The 20,215-nt window shown below is 47.3% G+C and overlaps 1 protein-coding gene across 1 annotated transcript in view; it reads left to right on the top strand.

The window, feature by feature from the left end:
• The window catches only part of LOC146839119 (uncharacterized), a 203,173-nt gene that overhangs the window by 129,495 nt on the left and 53,463 nt on the right, over window positions 1–20,215 (top strand). Inside the window, exon 6 of the mRNA XM_085603120.1 lies at window positions 7,499–7,609. Within this exon, the coding sequence (XP_085459246.1) occupies window positions 7,499–7,609 (111 nt within the window). The remainder of the gene's footprint in view (window positions 1–7,498; window positions 7,610–20,215) is intronic.

Raw genomic sequence — 20,215 nt, 5'->3', positions numbered from 1 at the left:
GGCATGGTCCACCAAGACCTGGATAAACCTGTTGCCCATGGTTGTCTTGGGATCCAGAGGCCCCACAAAGTTGATACCCACCTGCTCCAAAGGGGTACTAACAAAAGGGAACGGTTGGAGGGGAGCCTTACACTTCCCCCCACTCTTGCCACTTTCCTGGCAAGTTTGACAAGACCTACAAAATGCATTTGACTGCCTTCGCATTTGGGGCCAGTAAAAGAGGGTGACAAGCCTGTCAAAGGTCTTGCCCTGCCCCAACTGCCTGCCAAAGGCACATCATGAGCCAACCCCAGTAGGAAGTTTTTTAAGCACAGGTGTACCTCCAGCACATGGGCTGCCCTAGGCTCAGCAACCTTAGGCTTGCTATAAAGGAGACCATTCTCCCAGTAAATCAAATGTGACCAGGCCTCTTTGCCAGCTGTCTGGTCCTCGGCCTGCTGCTTAAGACCCGCAAGAGTAGGTCATGCCTTCTGCTCTGCGCAGAACTCTTCCCTGATGGGACCCCTTTCTTGCTGCCAATGGGTCAGCTCAGGTAAGTCTCGCAGTCAGTTCACCTACCTCTGTAGGTACCGGGGCAACCCTGCAGGTTCAGCCCACGCCCTCTGCCCCACAGTATCAGACTCCAGTTCCTCTTGATTACCCTGGGCTCTCATGGACCGTGTGGTCATGCAGGTCCACTCAGGCAAACCTAACATCTCCAAGGGCGACCTGAGCTCTACCTCCTTCCAGACAGAATGCTCCAGGTAGTTCCCAGCAGACAATCCACAGGCATGGATGGGCTCACAGCTACTCACAAGGAACCTGAGACCCCCCCCCCCCACTCAAAGGGAACCTGGACCACTTTACAAACGCACTCACTGTTGTCTACTGTCACAACTTGGAGAAGTAAATCAAGGACTACTTCCTCAACTTCCTCTTCAGACACTAGGTGACACCTGATAGTAATCACACTGTCTGCTGTGTCTCCGAGTCTCTACCCTCTGTCCTTTGGTGGTCTCACACTCTGCCTGTACTTCTTAGTGTTATCAGGCATTAAGTTTCTCTGGGCCATCTCACTGTTTCCTAGTGAGACAAGGCTTATCCCAGCTGGGTCACCACACCCTCCTGGGACCAACTCCTCGCCAAGCGCTACACTAGCATCACCCTTGTCTGCCCACCGGTGGGGGCTGTGCCCACTTGGGGTGACCCCACTTGGGGTGGACCCTCCTGATCACAAGCTTAACATTACCGGGGACCCCTCTCTCCAGGCTTCCCTGAAGAGTTCCATGGTTTCTTATTACCTGGGGGCTGGGAATCTTTACCCTGGGAACAAGTTGGACCTTGGTACTGAGCCAGCGGTCTGCCTCCATAACAAGCTTCCTGAGGTCAGTAAGTTTACTATCAGTCAAGTACTGGCGCAGCTCTGGAAAACTCAGACTAGACAAGTGCTCCTGTGCAATCAAATTATAAAGCACTTGAAAATCTGTCACTCCACTGTCCTTCACCCAAACACCCAGTGCTCTGCAAAATGTACCAGTACACTCCAACCAGATATGGGACTCCAGCTTCTTATTCTCCCTTAGCGTGACCCCGTACCTCTCAGGAGTAAGGCAATACCTCTTGATCAGGACTTCTTTAATCTTTGGGTAGACATTCGCCTCTGGTGACCTGAGTGCCAACAAAGAACTCTGACCCTCTGTTGAAAAATGCTTTCACAGATGCACCCTCAAATCTCTCTTAGGAACCTGATGCATCTGTAAGGCTGCCTCACAACCCTTAAACCACAGATCTATGTCTATCTCCTTGCTGTAATCCTGTGTCAAGCTCTTAGGGATGTACACTGTTTGCTCCACCTGGACTGAATTAACACTGCCACCATCTAGGCTGGACTTGGACTTCAAATCCAGAGCCCTTAAATTCATTTCTAGATCCAACATCATCTTTTTGTGCTCTATTTTGAGCCTGGTCTGCTCCACCTGGAGTTTCCTATCTATTTTGAGCTTTTCCATTTCCAACTCATGCCTCCTGGCCACACATGTCCTCCAGCTCCTCTGGGGACGTACCCTTAGCTGAGACACTTCTTCCTGCACTGGAGATCTCCTTTCCTTCAGGCAGATCATGAACCATCAGTATATCCTCATGCAAGTTTTGTTCCTCAATCCCCTCAACCGTTCTTCAGAGTGACCCCTGGCATTCCTGGCAGCTACCCAGGCCCTCAGCGCCTTTTGTAGCTCCTCCTTTTTGGTGAGGCGTTTGATCTGAACCTTGCGTTCCCTGGAGATTTGCTTAATTCTTCACATTGTAGGACTCCAACCTGTCCTCCTCAAAAATGAAATCTGCAGAGGCAATTGACGATTCTCTAGACTTCGACATGGTTGTAGAAGAAAGCTCAAAAAGTGTCCAAACTCAAGAAGGTAAAAAGAAAAAACTGTGTGGTTGCATAATGGTCTGCTATCTGATAGTAGTGCACACCAATCACTGTATGTCAAGTACAAACACAAGTCCTATCCTTAACGCCGACCCCCAATGTTAGAAATGGGGGTCTCTAATTGGCAGTGGCTTGCACCTTGTCCAGGTAGGGACCCTTGTTCTAGTCCGTGTAAGGGGATTACACAGCTAAGATGTCCCGGCTCACCCGCTTGGTAGCTTGGCACGACCAGTCAGACTTATCTCAGAGGCAATGTGTAAAGCATTTGTACATATACACCCAGTAACACAGTGAAAACACAACTAATGGACACCACACCAGTTTAGAAAAATAACCAATCTTTACCTAAATAAAACAAGACCAAAACGACAAAAATCCAACATACATAAGCAAAGTTATCACTTTTAGAAGTTTCCAACAGTTCGGTTCATAGTAAACTGCGGATGCTTCACTTTTTAGTGCAAAGGACCTGGGATGAAACAAAATCAAAAGATGAAAACAGGCGCAGGGGAGATGAGGCTTTGAAAACAAACGTAAATGACGACAATGTTGCCAATGTGCACTCAAAATAAAATCTATATGAAAAAATTCAGCTCAATTCTTCAGTCTGTGTGCGTCCTTGCCAAGGCGCTGTGTCCCAAGGCGTCGGTGTGACTAACGAAGGAATCAACGCATCACCTCCTCTGCATCGCAGCAAGGAATCGACTCATCTCCTCCTCTGGCAGTAAGGAATCGACGCATCACCCCCTCTGGCAGTAAGGAATCGACTCATCACCCCCTCTGGCAGTAAGGAATCGACGCATCACCCCCTCTGGCAGTAAGGAATCGACGCATCACCCCCTCTGGCAGTAAGGAATCGACGCATCACCTCCTCTGGCAGTAAGGAATCGACGCATCACCTCCTCTGCATCGCAGCAAGGAATCGACGCATCACCTCCTCTGCATCGCAGCAAGGAATCAACTCCTCACCCCCTCTGGCAGTAAGGAATCGATGCATCACCCCCTCTGGCAGTAAGGAATCGACGCATCACCTCCTCTGGCAGTAAGAAATCGACGCATCACCTCCTCTGGCAGTAAGAAATCGACGCATCACCTCCTCTGCATCGCAGCAAGGAATCGACGCATCACCTCCTCTGCATCGCAGCAAGGAATCGACTCATCACCCCCTCTGGCAGTAAGAAATCGATGCATCACCCCCTCTGGCAGTAAGGAATCGACGCATCACCTCCTCTGGCAGTAAGGAATCGACGCATCACCTCCTCTGCATCGCAGTAAGGAATCGACGCATCACCTCCTCTGCATCGCAGCAAGGAATCGACGCATCACCTCCTCTGCATCGCAGCAAGGAATCGACGCATCACCCCCTCTGGCAGTAAGGAATCGACGCATCACCCCCTCTGGCAGTAAGGAATCGACGCATCACCTCCTCTGAGAGTAAGAAATCAACGTATTGCTTTGTTTCCAACGCAGACAAGAGTGCTGGAGGTAACACCCTCCTAGCTGGCAGGAGCACGTTTGTGATAACAATGGAGATTGTTATAAACTTATTATCATTAAATTTCAAGAAGATAATACACTTTGGGTAGAGTTTGCTGTATCACTTTCTGCTTTAATTTCTTTGTTGTTCGTTGCCAACGTCAAAATAAATTCCTGTTTCCATGTACATCACAATATATTCAATCCAAGGAATATTCATATATACCCAATGCATTTCGGTCGGAACATGACCCTTCATCAGGGGTCCTTTAACAGTGGTTCTAGAAATGAAACGAAACAGACGATTTAGGCATCAGACAGCCCACAAATGTATAACATTGATACAAAGTGCCTTTCCTTCAACTGGTAAAAATCATGCGCATAAGCTGGTGAAAATGTAAGACCTGACTTAACCGAATATCTGAAGTGAGTCTGATCATCAAAAGAAAAACCAAATGTGCTACAACATAAGTGGCCAGTTATCGTGACAAAAGAGGTGAATAAACAAAACCAGAATGTCTACGACGTGTGCTTTCACCATTAAGGTAAAGCACCATTGTAACAATAGTACACGCTATACTAGATATTTTACTGTGACCGCAAAATGTGATCACTCAAAGAAGAATAAGCATGCAACTATACCTCATACGCGATGGCGTGAGTGACCCGTTATCGTCAAAAGTGCGGTGAACATACCCGAAACTGTCTGTGATATGCACCAATAAAACAATACCTGCACGCCATACGTAAGGTTTTTACCGTGACCGCAATGTGTAAAACAATCATCCTCATGCAGCTTAAATGCACAAACCGTAACCTCATTCATCAGCGGAAAGGTACAAAAGTGAGAGCCAACAACCCTACACTAAGCATGATTGTTCTTACCGGACTAACGCCGACCTGCTACCCACGTTGGTCAGCGAGGTTAGTACGTGACGTGAATTGGGCCAGAGGTTAAATACACGCTACGAGTGAGACGTGTTAACAGGACCGTAGCTGATCAAGCTAACATTACAAAAAAACGAAACAAAACAATCCAAAACTGCTGCCAACAAAGTTGTACAGAGTTAACTATGTTGCTGACCTTCCTGAAACATGTTGAATCTAAATACATGTATCGAATCAAAGGTTCATTGTGTATCGGAAAAACAGCATGTTAAGAATGCATTGTTCAGTCATATGTGAAAATCCTAACCAATAACGTTTTTGTTGAAAGGTCAGAGCTTGGGCAGTGCTCTGTGGATGAACTGGTAAGGGATCTTTGCCTACACGTTTCCTCATCTCCTCCTATTCTGTTTGTGGTGAGGAAGACAACCATGATTCTGATCTCAGCTAGAGATATCCATTTTTCCACCTGAGGAGCTCCTCAACAGGCCAAACCTACTTCCTCAAGCCCAATGCAAAGTCTGGCACCCACACCTCAGCCGCCTCGATCTAGTGATTTGGCTCATGAGGTCCTAGAGTTCGGTTACCTTGGTCTGCTGCAGGAGGGCATGAACATTCTAAGAGAGGCTCGTAGGCTCACCACACACTTGCTACACTGCGAAGTGGAGGTGTTTTGTGCACTACTGTACACCAAACAACATCAATCTGCCAACCCCTCCAGTGACATTGTTTGCTACTGCCTACATCTTCAAAGGACAAATTTTGCTTGAACATCCATCAGGCTACATCTAGCTACCATTGCTGATATATGCAGAACAGAAAATATTCTTTCCTCTTCAAAATCCCTGCTATGAAAGCATTCATGGAGGAGGGCCTTAAGTGTGCAATTTCATCGTGGGTGCTCCATTGTCCTGGTTTGGCACCTTAAAATTTTCCTTACTAGACTCCCGGGACTCTCTTTCGAGCCACTGCATACTTGCCCCCTTCAGTTCCTCTCCTGGAAGATTGCCTTCCTCATATCAATCACGCCACCTATGCGTGTCAGTGAGTTGCAGGCTCTCATTCTTCAAGAATCTTTTTTCCAACTCCATAAAGACAAAGTGGTTCTTAGAACTAATCATAAGGTTTTGTCCAAAGTGGTCTTCCTTTTCCACCTTAATTAGTCTATAATACTCCCAGTGTTTTTCCCTCAACCTGACTCTGTAGCTGAAAGGGCACTCCACACACTTGACGTTAAGCATGCTCAGGACCAAATCGCTGCTTGTATGTTTTTCCCAGCCTGATAATTCCATCCCATTTCAAAGGCAGCAATTGCCAGGTGGATCGTCAAATTCATCCAGACGTGCTATGCAGATGCTAAAAGTGCCTGACCTTCCCGCCCCAAGTCACACTCCACTCGCAAACAGGGAGCTACTACGGCGTTCTTGGGCCATATACCCATTGCTGATATTGTAGAGCTGCTCTGTGGTCCACTCCACATAAATTTACAAAACACTGTGGACGTTCAGGCAAAAGAGCAGGCCAGAGTTGGTCAAGCTGTCCTCAAGACTTTGTTTCAGCCCTTTGCACCAACCACTGTATAGCCACTGCTTAAGGGTGTACTGCTCTACAGTCTTTGCACAGTATGTGTTTCTACAGCCACTCATGCAATGAATAGAATATGTGCTTGCCCTGTAAGCATCTGTTCGATGCTTGTAGTGCTTTAGATTCACAAGTGCCCACCTTCCTTCCCGGAAGCCAGTGTGTGCTGCAGATATTTTTTACTTTTAATTTCTTTCTTTTCAACTTGCACGGTCACTTAACTTCTATACGCACTACTCCATACATACTCTCACCTGCTGGGCGAAAAGTAATTTAACAATGGAGTTAGTGACATGTCGGTGAGTGGCGCATTTACCGCCAGAGGAGGAGTTACTGACACCTCAGGACTCGAAAGCCTTCATTCAAGAGAAACAACTTGCAACGTACGACCCCAACACCAAATGGCAGGAGTATGTCCAGCATGGGAATCTACAGCAATACATGCAGCGAACAGGTGCGTACAGGGTAAGTTGCATTTTCTTTTATGTATGTTACCCATATTTAAAAATACAGAAAGGAAACTTGATGGTTTTCTGTCCATATTTATGTGTAAAAATGAGTACAAACTGAAAATTGGGACCCCTAGTTATAATTATAATCCACAATGATTGGGTTTATGCCTCTCTGGGATATTCACATATACCTGTATTCTTTTTTATAATCAGCAGTTATTGGCATTATGACTCTGCAATATTCACACATGTAAACACACACGCAAACACACACACACACGGGCATACACACACATACACTTTGATCCGTTTTATAATCAGGAGTAAGTGGGTTTAAGACTGCAATACACACACACACACACACACACACACACTTAGCTCTGTGTTATATTCAGCATTAAAGGGTGTTCATGACTACGATATTCACACACACATTGATTTGTTTTATATTCAGCAGGATAGTGGTTTATGACTGCGATTGTCACACACACATGTGCACACACACACTTTAATCTGTTTTATAATTATCAGTGATAAGCAGAAGTGCTCGTGTTTTTGCGTCTGTGGCATGTTCAGCTACTCTTCAAACCATTGTATAACCAGCACATGGAAGGGTTTCTGTCACATGATGAGCAGTTGTAGTGTTTATGCCTAACTGGAATACTTGCCTACACTTAGAACTGTTTTCTCATTTCAGAGCTTGGAGTCGCCACTAAAGGAGCACCGGCTGGTGTTAATGCTGATGAAGAGACGCACACCAATGCGATCCAGGCCTATCGAAGAAGAGAAAGCTGGAGCAGTCCTTCAGGTGCAGACATTGTGCTGTTTAGTATTGATTCAATAATCTGTGGACAAGACAAATTGGAAGTGCTTTAAATCTCTTATAGTGAGTGAGAACCTAGGTGTTTAATTGGACTACCCTTTTTAGTTCATACTTTTTTAAGGTGACTGGTTCTGATTCTCATACATCAGCCATTAGGAACGACCCGCTTTTTAGTACCAGTGCTACTATATATGAGAGGTTTAGTTAAGTGACAGAGGAGCTAGGGGCCAGCTTATAATTCCAACAGATTGCAGGTAGGTTTACAATTGTCTGGATACCTCATACAGGAAGAACAATTGGAGACATGTTCCAGTCTCCTGGATGTGACATCAGTGGTTTGTGCAGAAGGGTTGTGTGTGCACCTGATAGTTTGAGCGCTGCAATGTGAACGCAATTGGTGGTTAATCTCTTTCTGTTAAAAAGCAGGCATTAAAACTCTGTGTAATTATCCTAGGTGCTGTACTACATCGAGGTGTCCAATGTTGGTCTGCCTAGGCCAGACCTAACCCACATTTTTAAATCATAATGAGGATATTACGGAAATCTGGCATGGATTCAGCCCTCGCGGATCAATGCTGCACACCCCTCCTTTAGCTACAGGTGAAGGTCACTGCTGAGAGGCGGGTGACGCGTTCTAGTTAGAAGAGATGATTTCCTGCTTTGTCCATCCTCACATGGATACTTCTGCAGGAGGGTTCTTCATGATTTTTTTTTTTGAATATTTTTATTAATTACTAATACGTTCTCTTTATAATTTTCCAAAACAACATTTCAATTGTCTGACATCAATGAGTATCACTTGCTATTCTCCATAAACTTAGAATCATGTTTAACCATAGCGCTTGAATACTCTTCCAGTAGCTAAGTCTCTAGGGCATTAACCGCCCGTACATTCTAGCATCTCCAACCGGGCGCAGGGATGGAAGCTTTTAATGTACCCATTGCCGACTGTAGTTTAGGGTGCAACAGAGCTCAGGCCATGCAGTCATTATACTAAACAGGAAATATTCCGCTCTTGCCTGAGAAGACCGTGCTTTGCAAAGCTCAGCCGTTAAGGTATATCTCAAAACAGCCCTACCACAGCTAGAGCTATATATGCCCTGAGATGTCCCCTCTGTTTGCTTATTATTTTCGTTTGTGTGTCTTATAATATTCAACACGTAAAAAGAAAAAGAAATATTTTCCAACATCTAACAATAAACTCAACTAATAAATGATGTCAATGTGCTATAGTAATGTACGAAGTAAGTGGTGCGTCTACCATCTATAAATAGCCGTGTCTCTATTGATATGCTATTGGGGGGTGTGGGCTGCCACCACTATTGTTCTAGGTGTATAGCTGTCAGGGCCATGTCCACTTACATTTAATATACTTAGGGAATGCCAGGTGTCGGTCTGTGTCAGTCAATCTGGGTGAGGTAGCATATAGGTGCAGCGCCTCCTCTGCTATTTGATGGCGTATCAAGCGTTAGGCCCCCCCTGTTGTGCAGGCGTCGGCTGTTGCGGGATATCGGAGCACATTAGCTTTTTGAGCCTGTCATCCCAAGCCTGTGCAATGGGGTGCTTTCTCAACCCCGCTGTCTCCTCTCTGTGTAGGGTGGTGCTCTCCGCCTGCGCCCACACCTCTAACGACTTCCTCCAGTGCGATATCTCTGGTGGTTCCTTATGTTTCCATCTTTTGGTTATGAGTCTTTTCGCCGTTATGAGTCCCAGGTCCTGGAATCGGAAACTTGCTCTATGTGTTTTATGTCTTCTATAGAGCCCCAGAATACAAACTTCCCAGTTAACTTGCACTTCTGTGCTTGTGCATGTAGTGAGCGTTGCTAATATCGCACGCCAGTAGGTGTGGAGCCTGGGGCAAGACCACAGCATATGTAGCAGGTTGGCATCCTGGAGACGGCACCGCGGGCATTCGGAGGTATTAACGTTAAAATGCCTATTAATTTTATCTGGGGATAGATATGCCCTATGTAGTATGTATGTCTGTATTAACTTGAATCTTGAGTTACGTGGGATATGGGTGGCGCTGACCAGCACCTGCTCCCATTCCTTGTCCGTCATGGGGCGGCCTCTATCTCCAGTCCAGCTAGCCCGAAGCCTGTGTAACGGCGTCTCTGTATGGCTTCGAAGGGCCTGCACCAACCAGTGAATTATATGCGACCCATCACATGCAAATACTGCAGTAATAGATGCATTGGCGGCTCTTGTGTAATGTCACCCCACGCTAGAGCAAGCGTCCGTTTTATGGCTGCATACGTGAGGAATTGGCCCCCCGGCAGTCCAATATCTGTCGTTAGTGCCTCAAACGTCATCAGTGTGCCTTCCATATACAAATCCCCAAGTGTTTCCACTCCCGCCTCCAGCCAAGGCATTAATGTCGCGTCAGCTATGTATTCTCTACCCCTAGGTGTCCCCAGTAGAGGTAATGTTGGTGCATATGGAAGTGTTGCTTTCGTTAAGTAAAGGCTCCTCTTGTAACATCTATGCGCCAGTTCGATGTGCATTTGCGTTGGTCGGGGAATATTTGCCAACGGGTGAAACAGTCTGCAGATCTGATTCTGCGTCCAGGTTTCTGTGTCTGTCGCAGTGTCCATGAGATTTTTCCCACTTAGCCACTTCGTCACCCATTGCAATTGCGCGGCCAAGTAGTAAAGTTCCAGGTTGGGCACTGCCAATGCCCCACTTTCCGGGGGCGCATACAGTTTCTGTAGCGCAATGCGGGGGCGCCCTGCGTTCCAAATCAGGCCTCGGATTAACCCCTCCAGTTCTCTAAATAACCGAACCGGTACGTATACAGGGAGATTCGCAAAGTGGTACAGGAGCCTAGGCAGCACTATCATTTTCGTCAAGGTGACGCGGCTCATCACATTCAGCGGCAGCGTCCTCCAGAATTGCATCTGCGTTTTGATAGAGGAAATGGCTCTAACTAGATTACCTTCCAGCAAATCTCTTGGGGATCAATATATATATACACCTAGGTACCGGAACCTGATTGGATACCAATTTAGTGCAGTCCCATTAATTACTATATCTACCTCTGCCACATCTGCGCGGAAAGAATAGGCGCCCGACTTGGCCCAGTTTACCCTAAGACCTGATATTGCCTCAAAGCTACTAAATAGTGCTGAGATCCCCGGCGGTACAGCGTGTAAGTCTCTTATGTATAATAACAAATCATCGGCATATAGTGATACCGCGTGTACTCCGTCATTTAAAGGGATGCCCCAATCCTCGCCATCCCCACGAAGGAGAGCGGCCAATGGTTCCATAGCTAGGGAAAAGAGCAGTGGCGACAGGGGGCATCCCTGCCTAGTGCCTCGTCTCACCCTAATCTCCTCCGACAGCAGCTTGCCCTGACGAACTCTCTCTGTTGGGCGTTGGTACAACAATTGCACCAACTGTAGATATTCATCACCTAGATCGAATTTGCGCAGGACCGCTGCTAGATAAGGCCATTCCAACGAGTCAAATGCCTTTTCCAGATCTAATATCCGGCATCCGGATCGAGGCCAGGTCCCCGTTGCATACCTCTGAACTTTAAACAGCCTGCGGATATTATATGAAGTGCTTCTATTAGGAACAAACCCGCTCTGATCCTCATGTACCAGAGACAGCACAAACAGGGCTATACGTCTAGCAAGAGTGGAGGCCAAGATCTTGTAGTCTGTGTTTAACAGAGCTAACGGGCGATATGAGCATAATGCTACCGGGTTTCTGCCAGGTTTTAGTAATGAGACCAGCGTGGCCTCATTTTGTGTGGGTGTGAGAGTCGCACAGTCTAGCGCCGCCCCATACACACGCAGCAGTTCTGGTATTAGCACGTCCGAGTATGCCTTGTAGAACTCGGCCGGCAGTCCGTCTGGGCCTGGTGTTTTGCCATTGGATAGTGCATAAATGCTATCTCTTATTTCATCCGATTGTAGAGGGGTGCTCAAGTCCTTTCTCTGCTGATCTGTTAGCTGCGGCAGGGTTGCAGTTGCTAGGAAGTCCTGTACTTCGGCGGCCGTGGTTACCGAGTAGGACCTATACACTGCAGCGTAGTGTTCCACAAAGGCGCTATGTATGTCGTTCTGGGCATACACTTCCACCCCTTGTATTGTTTGTAGTGCCGTCACAGGTGTCGTCTTATCATCCTGGCGTATCAGCCACATCAGCAATCTACCTGGCTTATCACCCATATGGTGTGTGCGCGCAGAGTGTGCTGCGTAGTTTAAGTTACGCAGCCGATCCAGCAATCCCGATTGTTCTACCCTGAGGTCTTCTAGTGGCACCGCGTTACCTGCCAGCGCTGTGTCCTCCTCTCGGAGCAATACATTTTCCAGTCGTGTCAGATCCGCCTCCAGTTGACTCTGCATGCCCGCCTGTGCTCCTAGGCAACTCCCCCTGACAACAACTTTGAATGCATCCCACTCTATCTGAGGGGTCGTGGCCGTGCCGGTATTATCCTCGAAGTATTGAGCAACCGTAGCCGCTAACAGATTACGGAAAGGTGCATCTAATAACAGGTCCGGCTGTAATCGCCAGGTCGGAACTGGTGGGCGTGTTTGTTCCCAGAGTAGCTCTATTATATGTGGATTGTGGTCGGAGTGTGTCCTGTCCATGTAGTAAGTCGCCGATATGTGAGGGAGTAATGTAGCTGTGAGCATGTATCTATCGAGGCGTACATGTAAGTCATGAGCCCCAGAATAATAGGAGTATATCCTGTCCTGGGGGTGCTGGTGCCTCCAAGCGTCTGTCAGACGCCACTGCGTTGCCCAACTGGTCAGTGCCTTCATGGCCAGATGTGTGCTGGTGCCTGGGAGGGGCGGGAATGAGCGATCAAGTGAGATGTCAAGCACACTGTTGTAATCGCCCCCTAATAACATTGGGATGTCATGCCATTGTGCCAGGAGATGGGATATCTTATCAAAAAATACAGCCTGCTCTTTGTTTGGGGCATATAGCGATGCAATCACTATATCTCGGGCATCCAGTGTACCCTTAAGTATCACATATCGCCCCTCTTGGTCTATCAGTGACTGCGTAACTTGAAGAGGAACCCCCGATCTCACCCATATTAACGCACCTCGCGCATAAGCTGAATACCCCGTAACAAATAACTGCCCTCGCCATCGGCGACACAATCGTTGTGTCTCCCCTGTAGTCATGTGCGTTTCCTGCAATAAAGCTATTTGCACGCGATGTCTGGTGAGGTATGAATAAATCTGATATCTACGTGATGGTTTGTGCAGCCCCATCACATTCCACGTATTTATCTTAACTGTAGACATAACCCCTACGACATGTCCAGCCAGCATGCTCTAGTAGCAGCCCCACCAACTCCCACAAGAAGCACAACAGTATTCGGCGCTCCCCAGCCTGCACACTAAATGTTCTCGCCTGATGGAGACATTGCGCAGTTCCACACAGAACCTTCGACATCATATAAAGAACACAATTACATAAAAATGCAAACATTACTAATACCAAAAGGGCAAAAATGTAAACGGCAATCGCCCAAACGTCCGATTGGAAATAACAGTCAAATCAATCCAGGGGGGTGCACGCCGTGGTACTCTACTGGAGTGTCCACAGTATTTACTTCTGTTCCCCGGCAGCCGGCAAATTAGCCACGGGAGCAAAGCAGGCCACCTACTATCTCACAGAGGCACTCCTCCAGTGGGGGCGTCTGTGCATTTGCCCTCCACCGCTGTTGTGTATGTTCGAAACCCAGTGGAGCCCCATTCACCTCCACACTAACAATCCCCGCAAACAGAACCGCCCAGGCCCCCGCGCCTCCCCTTACAATGACTCGCATTCCATTTCCTGGCTTACCCCCATCAAGTCCCCCAGATACCTCAACGCACTTATCAGCTGCGGGCTGAGTTCTGTAATGTTCAGATAAGGAGATCCGCCGTCTGTGGGGTGACATCCGGTTGTTCAACTGAGTCCTGTGATTCCGGTATTCCATATATCTGCTCATCATCGCTGGATAAATCCCTCTGACTGGAGCCAGATACACTACCCACTGTCATCGAGCCGCCGATCTCCGCCGCCTGCAGGGCGTCTCTCTGTCCACTCAGAATCAACTCTGGGAGGGGCCCCATTGGCGGGGGCTTTGGCCCCCTTCTTCCCTTGGGCCTGCGGTCACCTCTGCGGCGACGAAGCGGATCCCTCCGTTTTGGCTGCTGCGCCGCTGCATCGCCATCTTGAGACCCCCCTCCCTCAAATGCGTCCAACCAGTCCCCCGCCTCCTCGGGTGTATCAAAAAAGTGTGTTTTTTCGTTGGCGACCACTCGCAGGCGGGCCGGGAATAACAGGGAGTACTTCAATTCCTTTTGCCGGAGACGTCGTTTCACTGCCAGAAATGAAAGTCGCTGCCGCTGCACACGTATAGTATAATCCGGAAAGAACATTATTTTATGATTGTCAATTTGGATCTCCTGTAGCTTCCGGGCCTCCTGCAATATGGAGTCTCGATCTCGATAATTTAGCACTCGAAGAAGCAGGGGCCGCGGACCCGATCCCGCAGGGGGGGGGCCTCGCCGGAACCCTATGAGCGCGTTCTATGACGAAGTGCGGCGAAAGAGATCCCTCTGGCAACAGCTCCCTGAGCCAAGCCTCCACACGCAGCGCCGGCTCTCTCCCTTCCCAGCGTTCCGGAACCCCCACCACTCATACATTGTTGCGTCGCGCTCGACCTTCGGAGACTTCGGCTCTGCTCTCCAGGAATTCCACCCGGCGCAGCAAGTCCTGCATCACCTGTGGTTTGACTTCAGTGAGCGTGGATTCCACGGCTGTGGTGCGATCTGTCAACTTCCGGTGATCCGCATGTAAGTGGGTGAGGTCTATGGCCACCTTGTCTATTTTAGATTCCAAGGAGGTTCGGGTCTGAGATATAGTTTCTTCCAACCGCTCCACAGCCGCGAGTACCGCATCCAGTTTGTTCACCGTCTGATCCGGGTTTCCCTGCTTCGCCATCTTGGACTTAGTTGACGGCGGCAGAGTCTGCGCGCCCCCCGCTCCGGTCCGCGCCCGGGTGCCTCCCGACATCAGCCGCAGCGGTAGCGCACCCCGGTAATCCTACACCTGATGTGGTCTCACCGCACTGTCCCTCCAACTCGGCTGGGATTACAGTCCACAGTATATGTGTAGCAAATTATGCTGCTCCGCTGGCCAAGTGATCCTGCCGATCTTTCACCAGGGGCCACTCAGCCGATCAAGTCAATGACTCTCAGACGGCCATCCACAGTCCCCAGATCTCAGACAGGACACATCCTCTTGGTGGGCCATATATGTTGTAGGTCACCTCATTCCAGCGCCATCGCCACCCACGCAGGTCGTCTCACTGCCCCCCGGCGTTGTGGGTATCTCCAACAGCGCACAGACGGCAGCTCCAGAAAATCAGGGGAATTGCCAAATGTCAGTCCGGGCAACACGTCTCCAGCTCTGCCGCCTCAAAGGTCGGGGGGTCACGGATTCCAGCGGTAGCCTCACGAATATCCCGGTCTCATTTCTGCCGAGATCACTGCAACTCGGGGACTTCCCCCCCCAATATATTCGCCACACTCCGTTCCCCGCCTTCAGTGTGCCCAGCAGTAGACAGGCTCGGATCTCAGCAGGGCGGCAGGCAGGGCATTGAACCAGGATCTCCGATAGGGCACCAGACGACCAGCCGCCGGACAGCAGCCACCCCCCACGTCAACCGCTGCTCCTCCTTCGCGGCTGTGCCGCCTTCAATAGCCTCAAGGGCGGCGCGCCACCATGCCGTCCCCCGCTGAGCGCAAGGCCTCTCCAATCCCAACGTGTGCAGCAGGCCACAGGCCAGCCAGTTTTCACCACTTCACCTCTGGCCAATTCGTCGAGATCATCCCCCTCCCCGCCCCCCCCCCCATGGCAGCGGGGGGGCTCCTCATGGATGACAACAAGGGTCTCTGTCCCTCAGCCTTTTGTGGCCGGCACGACAATTCTAGCGCCTCGCACTAGGAAGGGCGCTGCGAGTGGCGTAGGAGAGGCAGCCCCCACTGCTGCATCCAGCAAAGGCCTACTCCCGCCGGAGGCACCCAGCAACCCCAGTCGGGCTCCCGGGCATGCAGAAGCAGCTGCGACTTAAATGGGCAACAGCGCCTCAGCGTTTCCAGCGAGGCGAAGACGGCACCAGTTCGGGCGGTCCCCGCTTAATATCACCTGTCCACTCCGGGCCCGCCGCTCGTAGGAAGAGCTCTGGCGTGGGACAGCCAGGGTCCCAGGCCTGTTCCTCAATTGCTGTGTTGGCTCCCTAATTCTGCCATTAGAGCCCTCGCCGATGGGGGGGGGGCCGTAGCAGAAGTCCCCAATCCCAGTTTTCCCTGAGCTGCCCACGAGTCGCGGCCCTGTGGGCGGGGACCAGCCGCGGGCTCCCGTACTCCGCCTCGCCCGTTCTGTATCCCCCAGCCAGGCAGGTCACTCACGGGGCAGCCTCGGTGCGGCGGTCCGGGTCCGGGCGGGGCAGGGACTTCAGCGGAGGTGCAGGATGTTCCCGCACAGGCGCCAGTTCGTTCTGGGGCGTTGTAGACGGAGCTTTGTGCCTGGCAAGGGGAGCCTCCGTCAGAGCCTTACACCAACACGTCCGCAGCCATTGCGGCCGTAGCCACGCCCCCCAGGAGGGTTCTTCATGATGACAAGGACGCCTGTGAGGTATGGTCTTATTTCTTTACCCATAATAAGTGAGTTTTGACGTTTGTGAGCATTCTTGAACATAACTGAGAATTCCAGTGGTTTTCCACGTTTGAGCCTCGAACACAACTTACCTTTTAACTGTGTTTTTTTTAAGTGAGCATAAATATATGCACAAAGCTAGGATCCTTTGACAACAACCGCGCTCCCTCCAAGGTGCTCAGTTAATTTATTAGTGCCCATTCACTATCCAATTTGGTGATTGCACTATGGCCTTGGTCATGGATAACATTGGCAAACAATACGTCACCATATATATTTACCCCTATGTAAAATATTAGAAACAGACTATGTGTCCATCACACGATCAACCAGGGCTCCATCTTGGAGTGTCCCTGATTCACAGCGCCAGATTACTTCTCTCCATCTGGGAGTGATCAGCGTTCATGTTCCCATACATTTCCACTGCATACTAATTTTGGTTAAAAGGAGGACTACTGCCAAATCAGTCAATGCATTAATAGATCTGCCTTGTTGAGTACAGGGATGCCTCCTATCGTGCCACAGTGGGCCAAGTCTGCTGCCATTCTTGTAGGCGAAACATATGTTAATCACAACCTAATGGATTCAATGCCAGTCCACACTGTTTGCTCAATATATATATATATATATATATATTCACTGAAAAAACCATAGGTTTCACACACGTTATAGTTAGGAATTAGCATTTAAAAAACCTTAGAAATTCAGTGAAAAAACCATAGGTTTCACACATGTTATAGTTAGCTGGACATTTTACTCGTAACAAACCAATGAAATTGCCCCGTTATAGTTAGTTCAGCTAACTATAACTCGCGCGCCCGCAATGCACTGCTGATGACGTCACATATTACATCACTCATGACATGGTCAGTGACATCACTCATGACATCACTGATGACATCTCAAATGACATCACTGATGACATCACTGATGACATCATCCAGTGAATGTGTGTTTTTCTGAAAATTAAATATGTTTTATATATGTGTATCTCAAGGTCGATGGAAGAATAAATGGGTATATAAGTGTCTAAATGGATGATTTGTTTTTGAAAAATTGATTGTGTTACTGACTGATTAAGTGTATCTCTCACTTTGTGTATAAGTGGCTGCATGGGTTGGTGAGTAGCTACATGGGTGTCTATATAGGTTATTAGTTGTTTTTTTGAGTATCAGTCTGAGTGTCTGTATGGTACGGTGGGGGGTATTACGTAGTGCATAGATGCATGAATGAGTGACTCACTGTTTGTATGTGTTGAAGACAGCATGTGTGCAGGACTGTATGTGTGGATGAGTGTGTGTATGGGTGTGTTATTGAGTGAATGACTGTCTCAATAGTGTCTTCAGGAGTAACTACATATGTTTTTAACTAGTATATGTGACTATTGGTGTATATATGTGAGTATATGTGAGAGGGAGAGATTGAAAGAGTTCCTGTATGAATAAGTATGTGTTTCTATAAGTGATTGTTTAAAAGACTAAGTATGTGTAAGTTTCCGTAGAAGTAAGTATGGTGGTGTGTGTATTACTGTATATGCAAGTAAATGTATGTTTTATTCTTTATTAGCATGAGTGACTATGTGTGTGAGTAACTCTATGGATGAGTGGCATTGTGTAACAGGATGTATAGATGTATGAGTACATATGATGAGTGAGTACATGTATGAGTGACTGTATAGGACTGTTGGTGAATGAGTGGATGTGTATGTGGATCTTAGAATTACTGAAGAGGTTGTTGTAACTGGTATTGGTATGTCCATTGTTTTGAAATTTTTAGTCTCTATTTTTGAATGTGTGTATCAAAGCTTATATTAAGGTGAGAGGAGGTCTGCCACTCTATCACAAGGATGATGTCATCAGTGATGTCATCAGTGATGTCATTTGAGATGTCATCAGTGATGTCATGAGTGATGTCACTGACCATGTCATGAGTGATGTAATATGTGACGTCATCAGCAGTGCATTGCGGGCGCGCGAGTTATAGTTAGCTGAACTAACTATAACGGGGCAATTTCATTGGTTTGTTACGAGTAAAATGTCCAGCTAACTATAACATGTGTGAAACCTATGGTTTTTTCACTGAATTTCTAAGGTTTTTTAAATGCTAATTCCTAACTATAACGTGTGTGAAACCTATGGTTTTTTCAGTGAATTTCTAAGGTTTTTTAAATGCTAATTCCTAACTATAACGTGTGTGAAACCCATGGTTTTTTCAGTGAATTTGCAAGGTTTTTTAAATGCTAATTCCTAAATATAACGTGTGTGAAACCCATGGTTTTTTCAGTGAATTTGCAAGGTTTTTTAAATGCTATTTTTTTTTTTATTCTTCATTTTTTTCAAACATATTTTTAATTTAATTTTCTTATCTTTTATAAAGACTATGCTTAAATTTTTAAAATCCTTAAATATTTTTTTTATATATATTTTTTAAAATAAACATGTAAAATTTATTTCCAGTTTTTTTATTTATTTTTTTTTATTTTTTTTTATAGTACGCGTACCGTAAGCTCACGGTAAGCGTACGGTTTACGCAACGCCCGTAATCTATCTACGCTGCTTGCGTATAGTTCCGTACTTTGCGTAGCCGCGCGTACTGCGCGTGGGACGCGTGCGCGCTTACGCAACACGCGCACGTTACGCGGAAGTGCCGGGGAGTGACTGTTATGCGCATGCGCGCAAGCGCGTGTCTTTTTTACGCGCACGCGTACTTTTTGCCGTAAGCGTACCGTAAGCGTACCGTAAGCGTACGGTAGGTCATGTGATCTTGAAACACAATTTTTGATTGGTTGAAACTACTTTCAGTTCTAGAACTCTCCTACACCACACCCATTCCCCTCATTTCTGCTTGTGATCCCTTGGGAGAAGGAGCTGGTTTGTCTTTGGGATACGATGGCAGAACAGCAGAGCTCTTCTGAGAGTGAGGCTAGCACCAGCAGCACTGTCTTGAGGCAGAGAGCGAGGAAAGTAAAGCCTTCTTACGTTTGGGAGTATTTTACTTTTCCAGAAGGCCAGCAAAAGGTGAATGCACCCTTAGTTACTTGCAAGCTGTGTAAGCGTGTACTTTCTAGAGGTAATCCTAACAGGAAGTATTCCTTTGGGAATCACACCATGAAGAGACACCTCCAGGAAGTACACAGAAGGACACATGGTCATCTTTTTGGAGGTAACTCTTCAGAAAGACGAGCCAGTACATCCACAGCAGCTCAGCCTGGACCATCATCTGCAGGGCAGACTCCTTCTTCTGCAGGTCAGGTGAGCCCTTCATCTGTGGGGGGAGAATCTCCTTTTGCTGGCCCTCTGGAAATTAACCCTCGGTTTGCGAGGGTTGAAGTACGGTGCGCCACTTGTCACGATCTAATTACTTATAGGGAGACCAGTGTTTCCCTGGTGAACAGTAAAATAGATCAGCACACTTGTCGTACCGTCTAATATTCCCAATCTTTCTTTCCTCTGTCCCTGCATGAACACAACGGTTCTTTTAAGAGCCAACCTTATCTTTCATCTTTTTTTTTCTTTTTTTTTAAAAACTTTTTTTTTTTTTTTACCGTACGCGTACGGTAAGCGTACCTTTTTTTTATTTTTTAAAAAAAAACACTAAAAATCATTTATCTCATTACAAAGTCCTTGAGAGACTACAATTTTTATTTTTAACTTGCCATACTCACTCAAAAAAATATTTATTCATTTGTTTTTTTAAAAAATAGTTTTTAAAATGGTTGTAGTTTCCGAAAATTTTCTATATCGATCTGAAAATAAAGAAAAAAGTATTAATATTTTTTATCCATTTTATAATACAATACACATATTTACATTTTTTACAAAAAAATATTTTTGCCTTATTTTTGCTGTTTTCAGAATATATTGCATTTCACTATTAATTGTGAAAGCAATTGCATTCATCATTTTACAGCGGGCA

Source organism: Triturus cristatus, chromosome 4_2 (genome assembly GCF_964204655.1).
Source record: "Triturus cristatus chromosome 4_2, aTriCri1.1, whole genome shotgun sequence".
Lineage (NCBI taxonomy): Eukaryota > Metazoa > Chordata > Amphibia > Caudata > Salamandridae > Triturus > Triturus cristatus.
The sequence above is the reverse complement of the archived record's forward strand: the minus strand, read 5'-3'. Positions and strand labels throughout refer to the sequence as shown.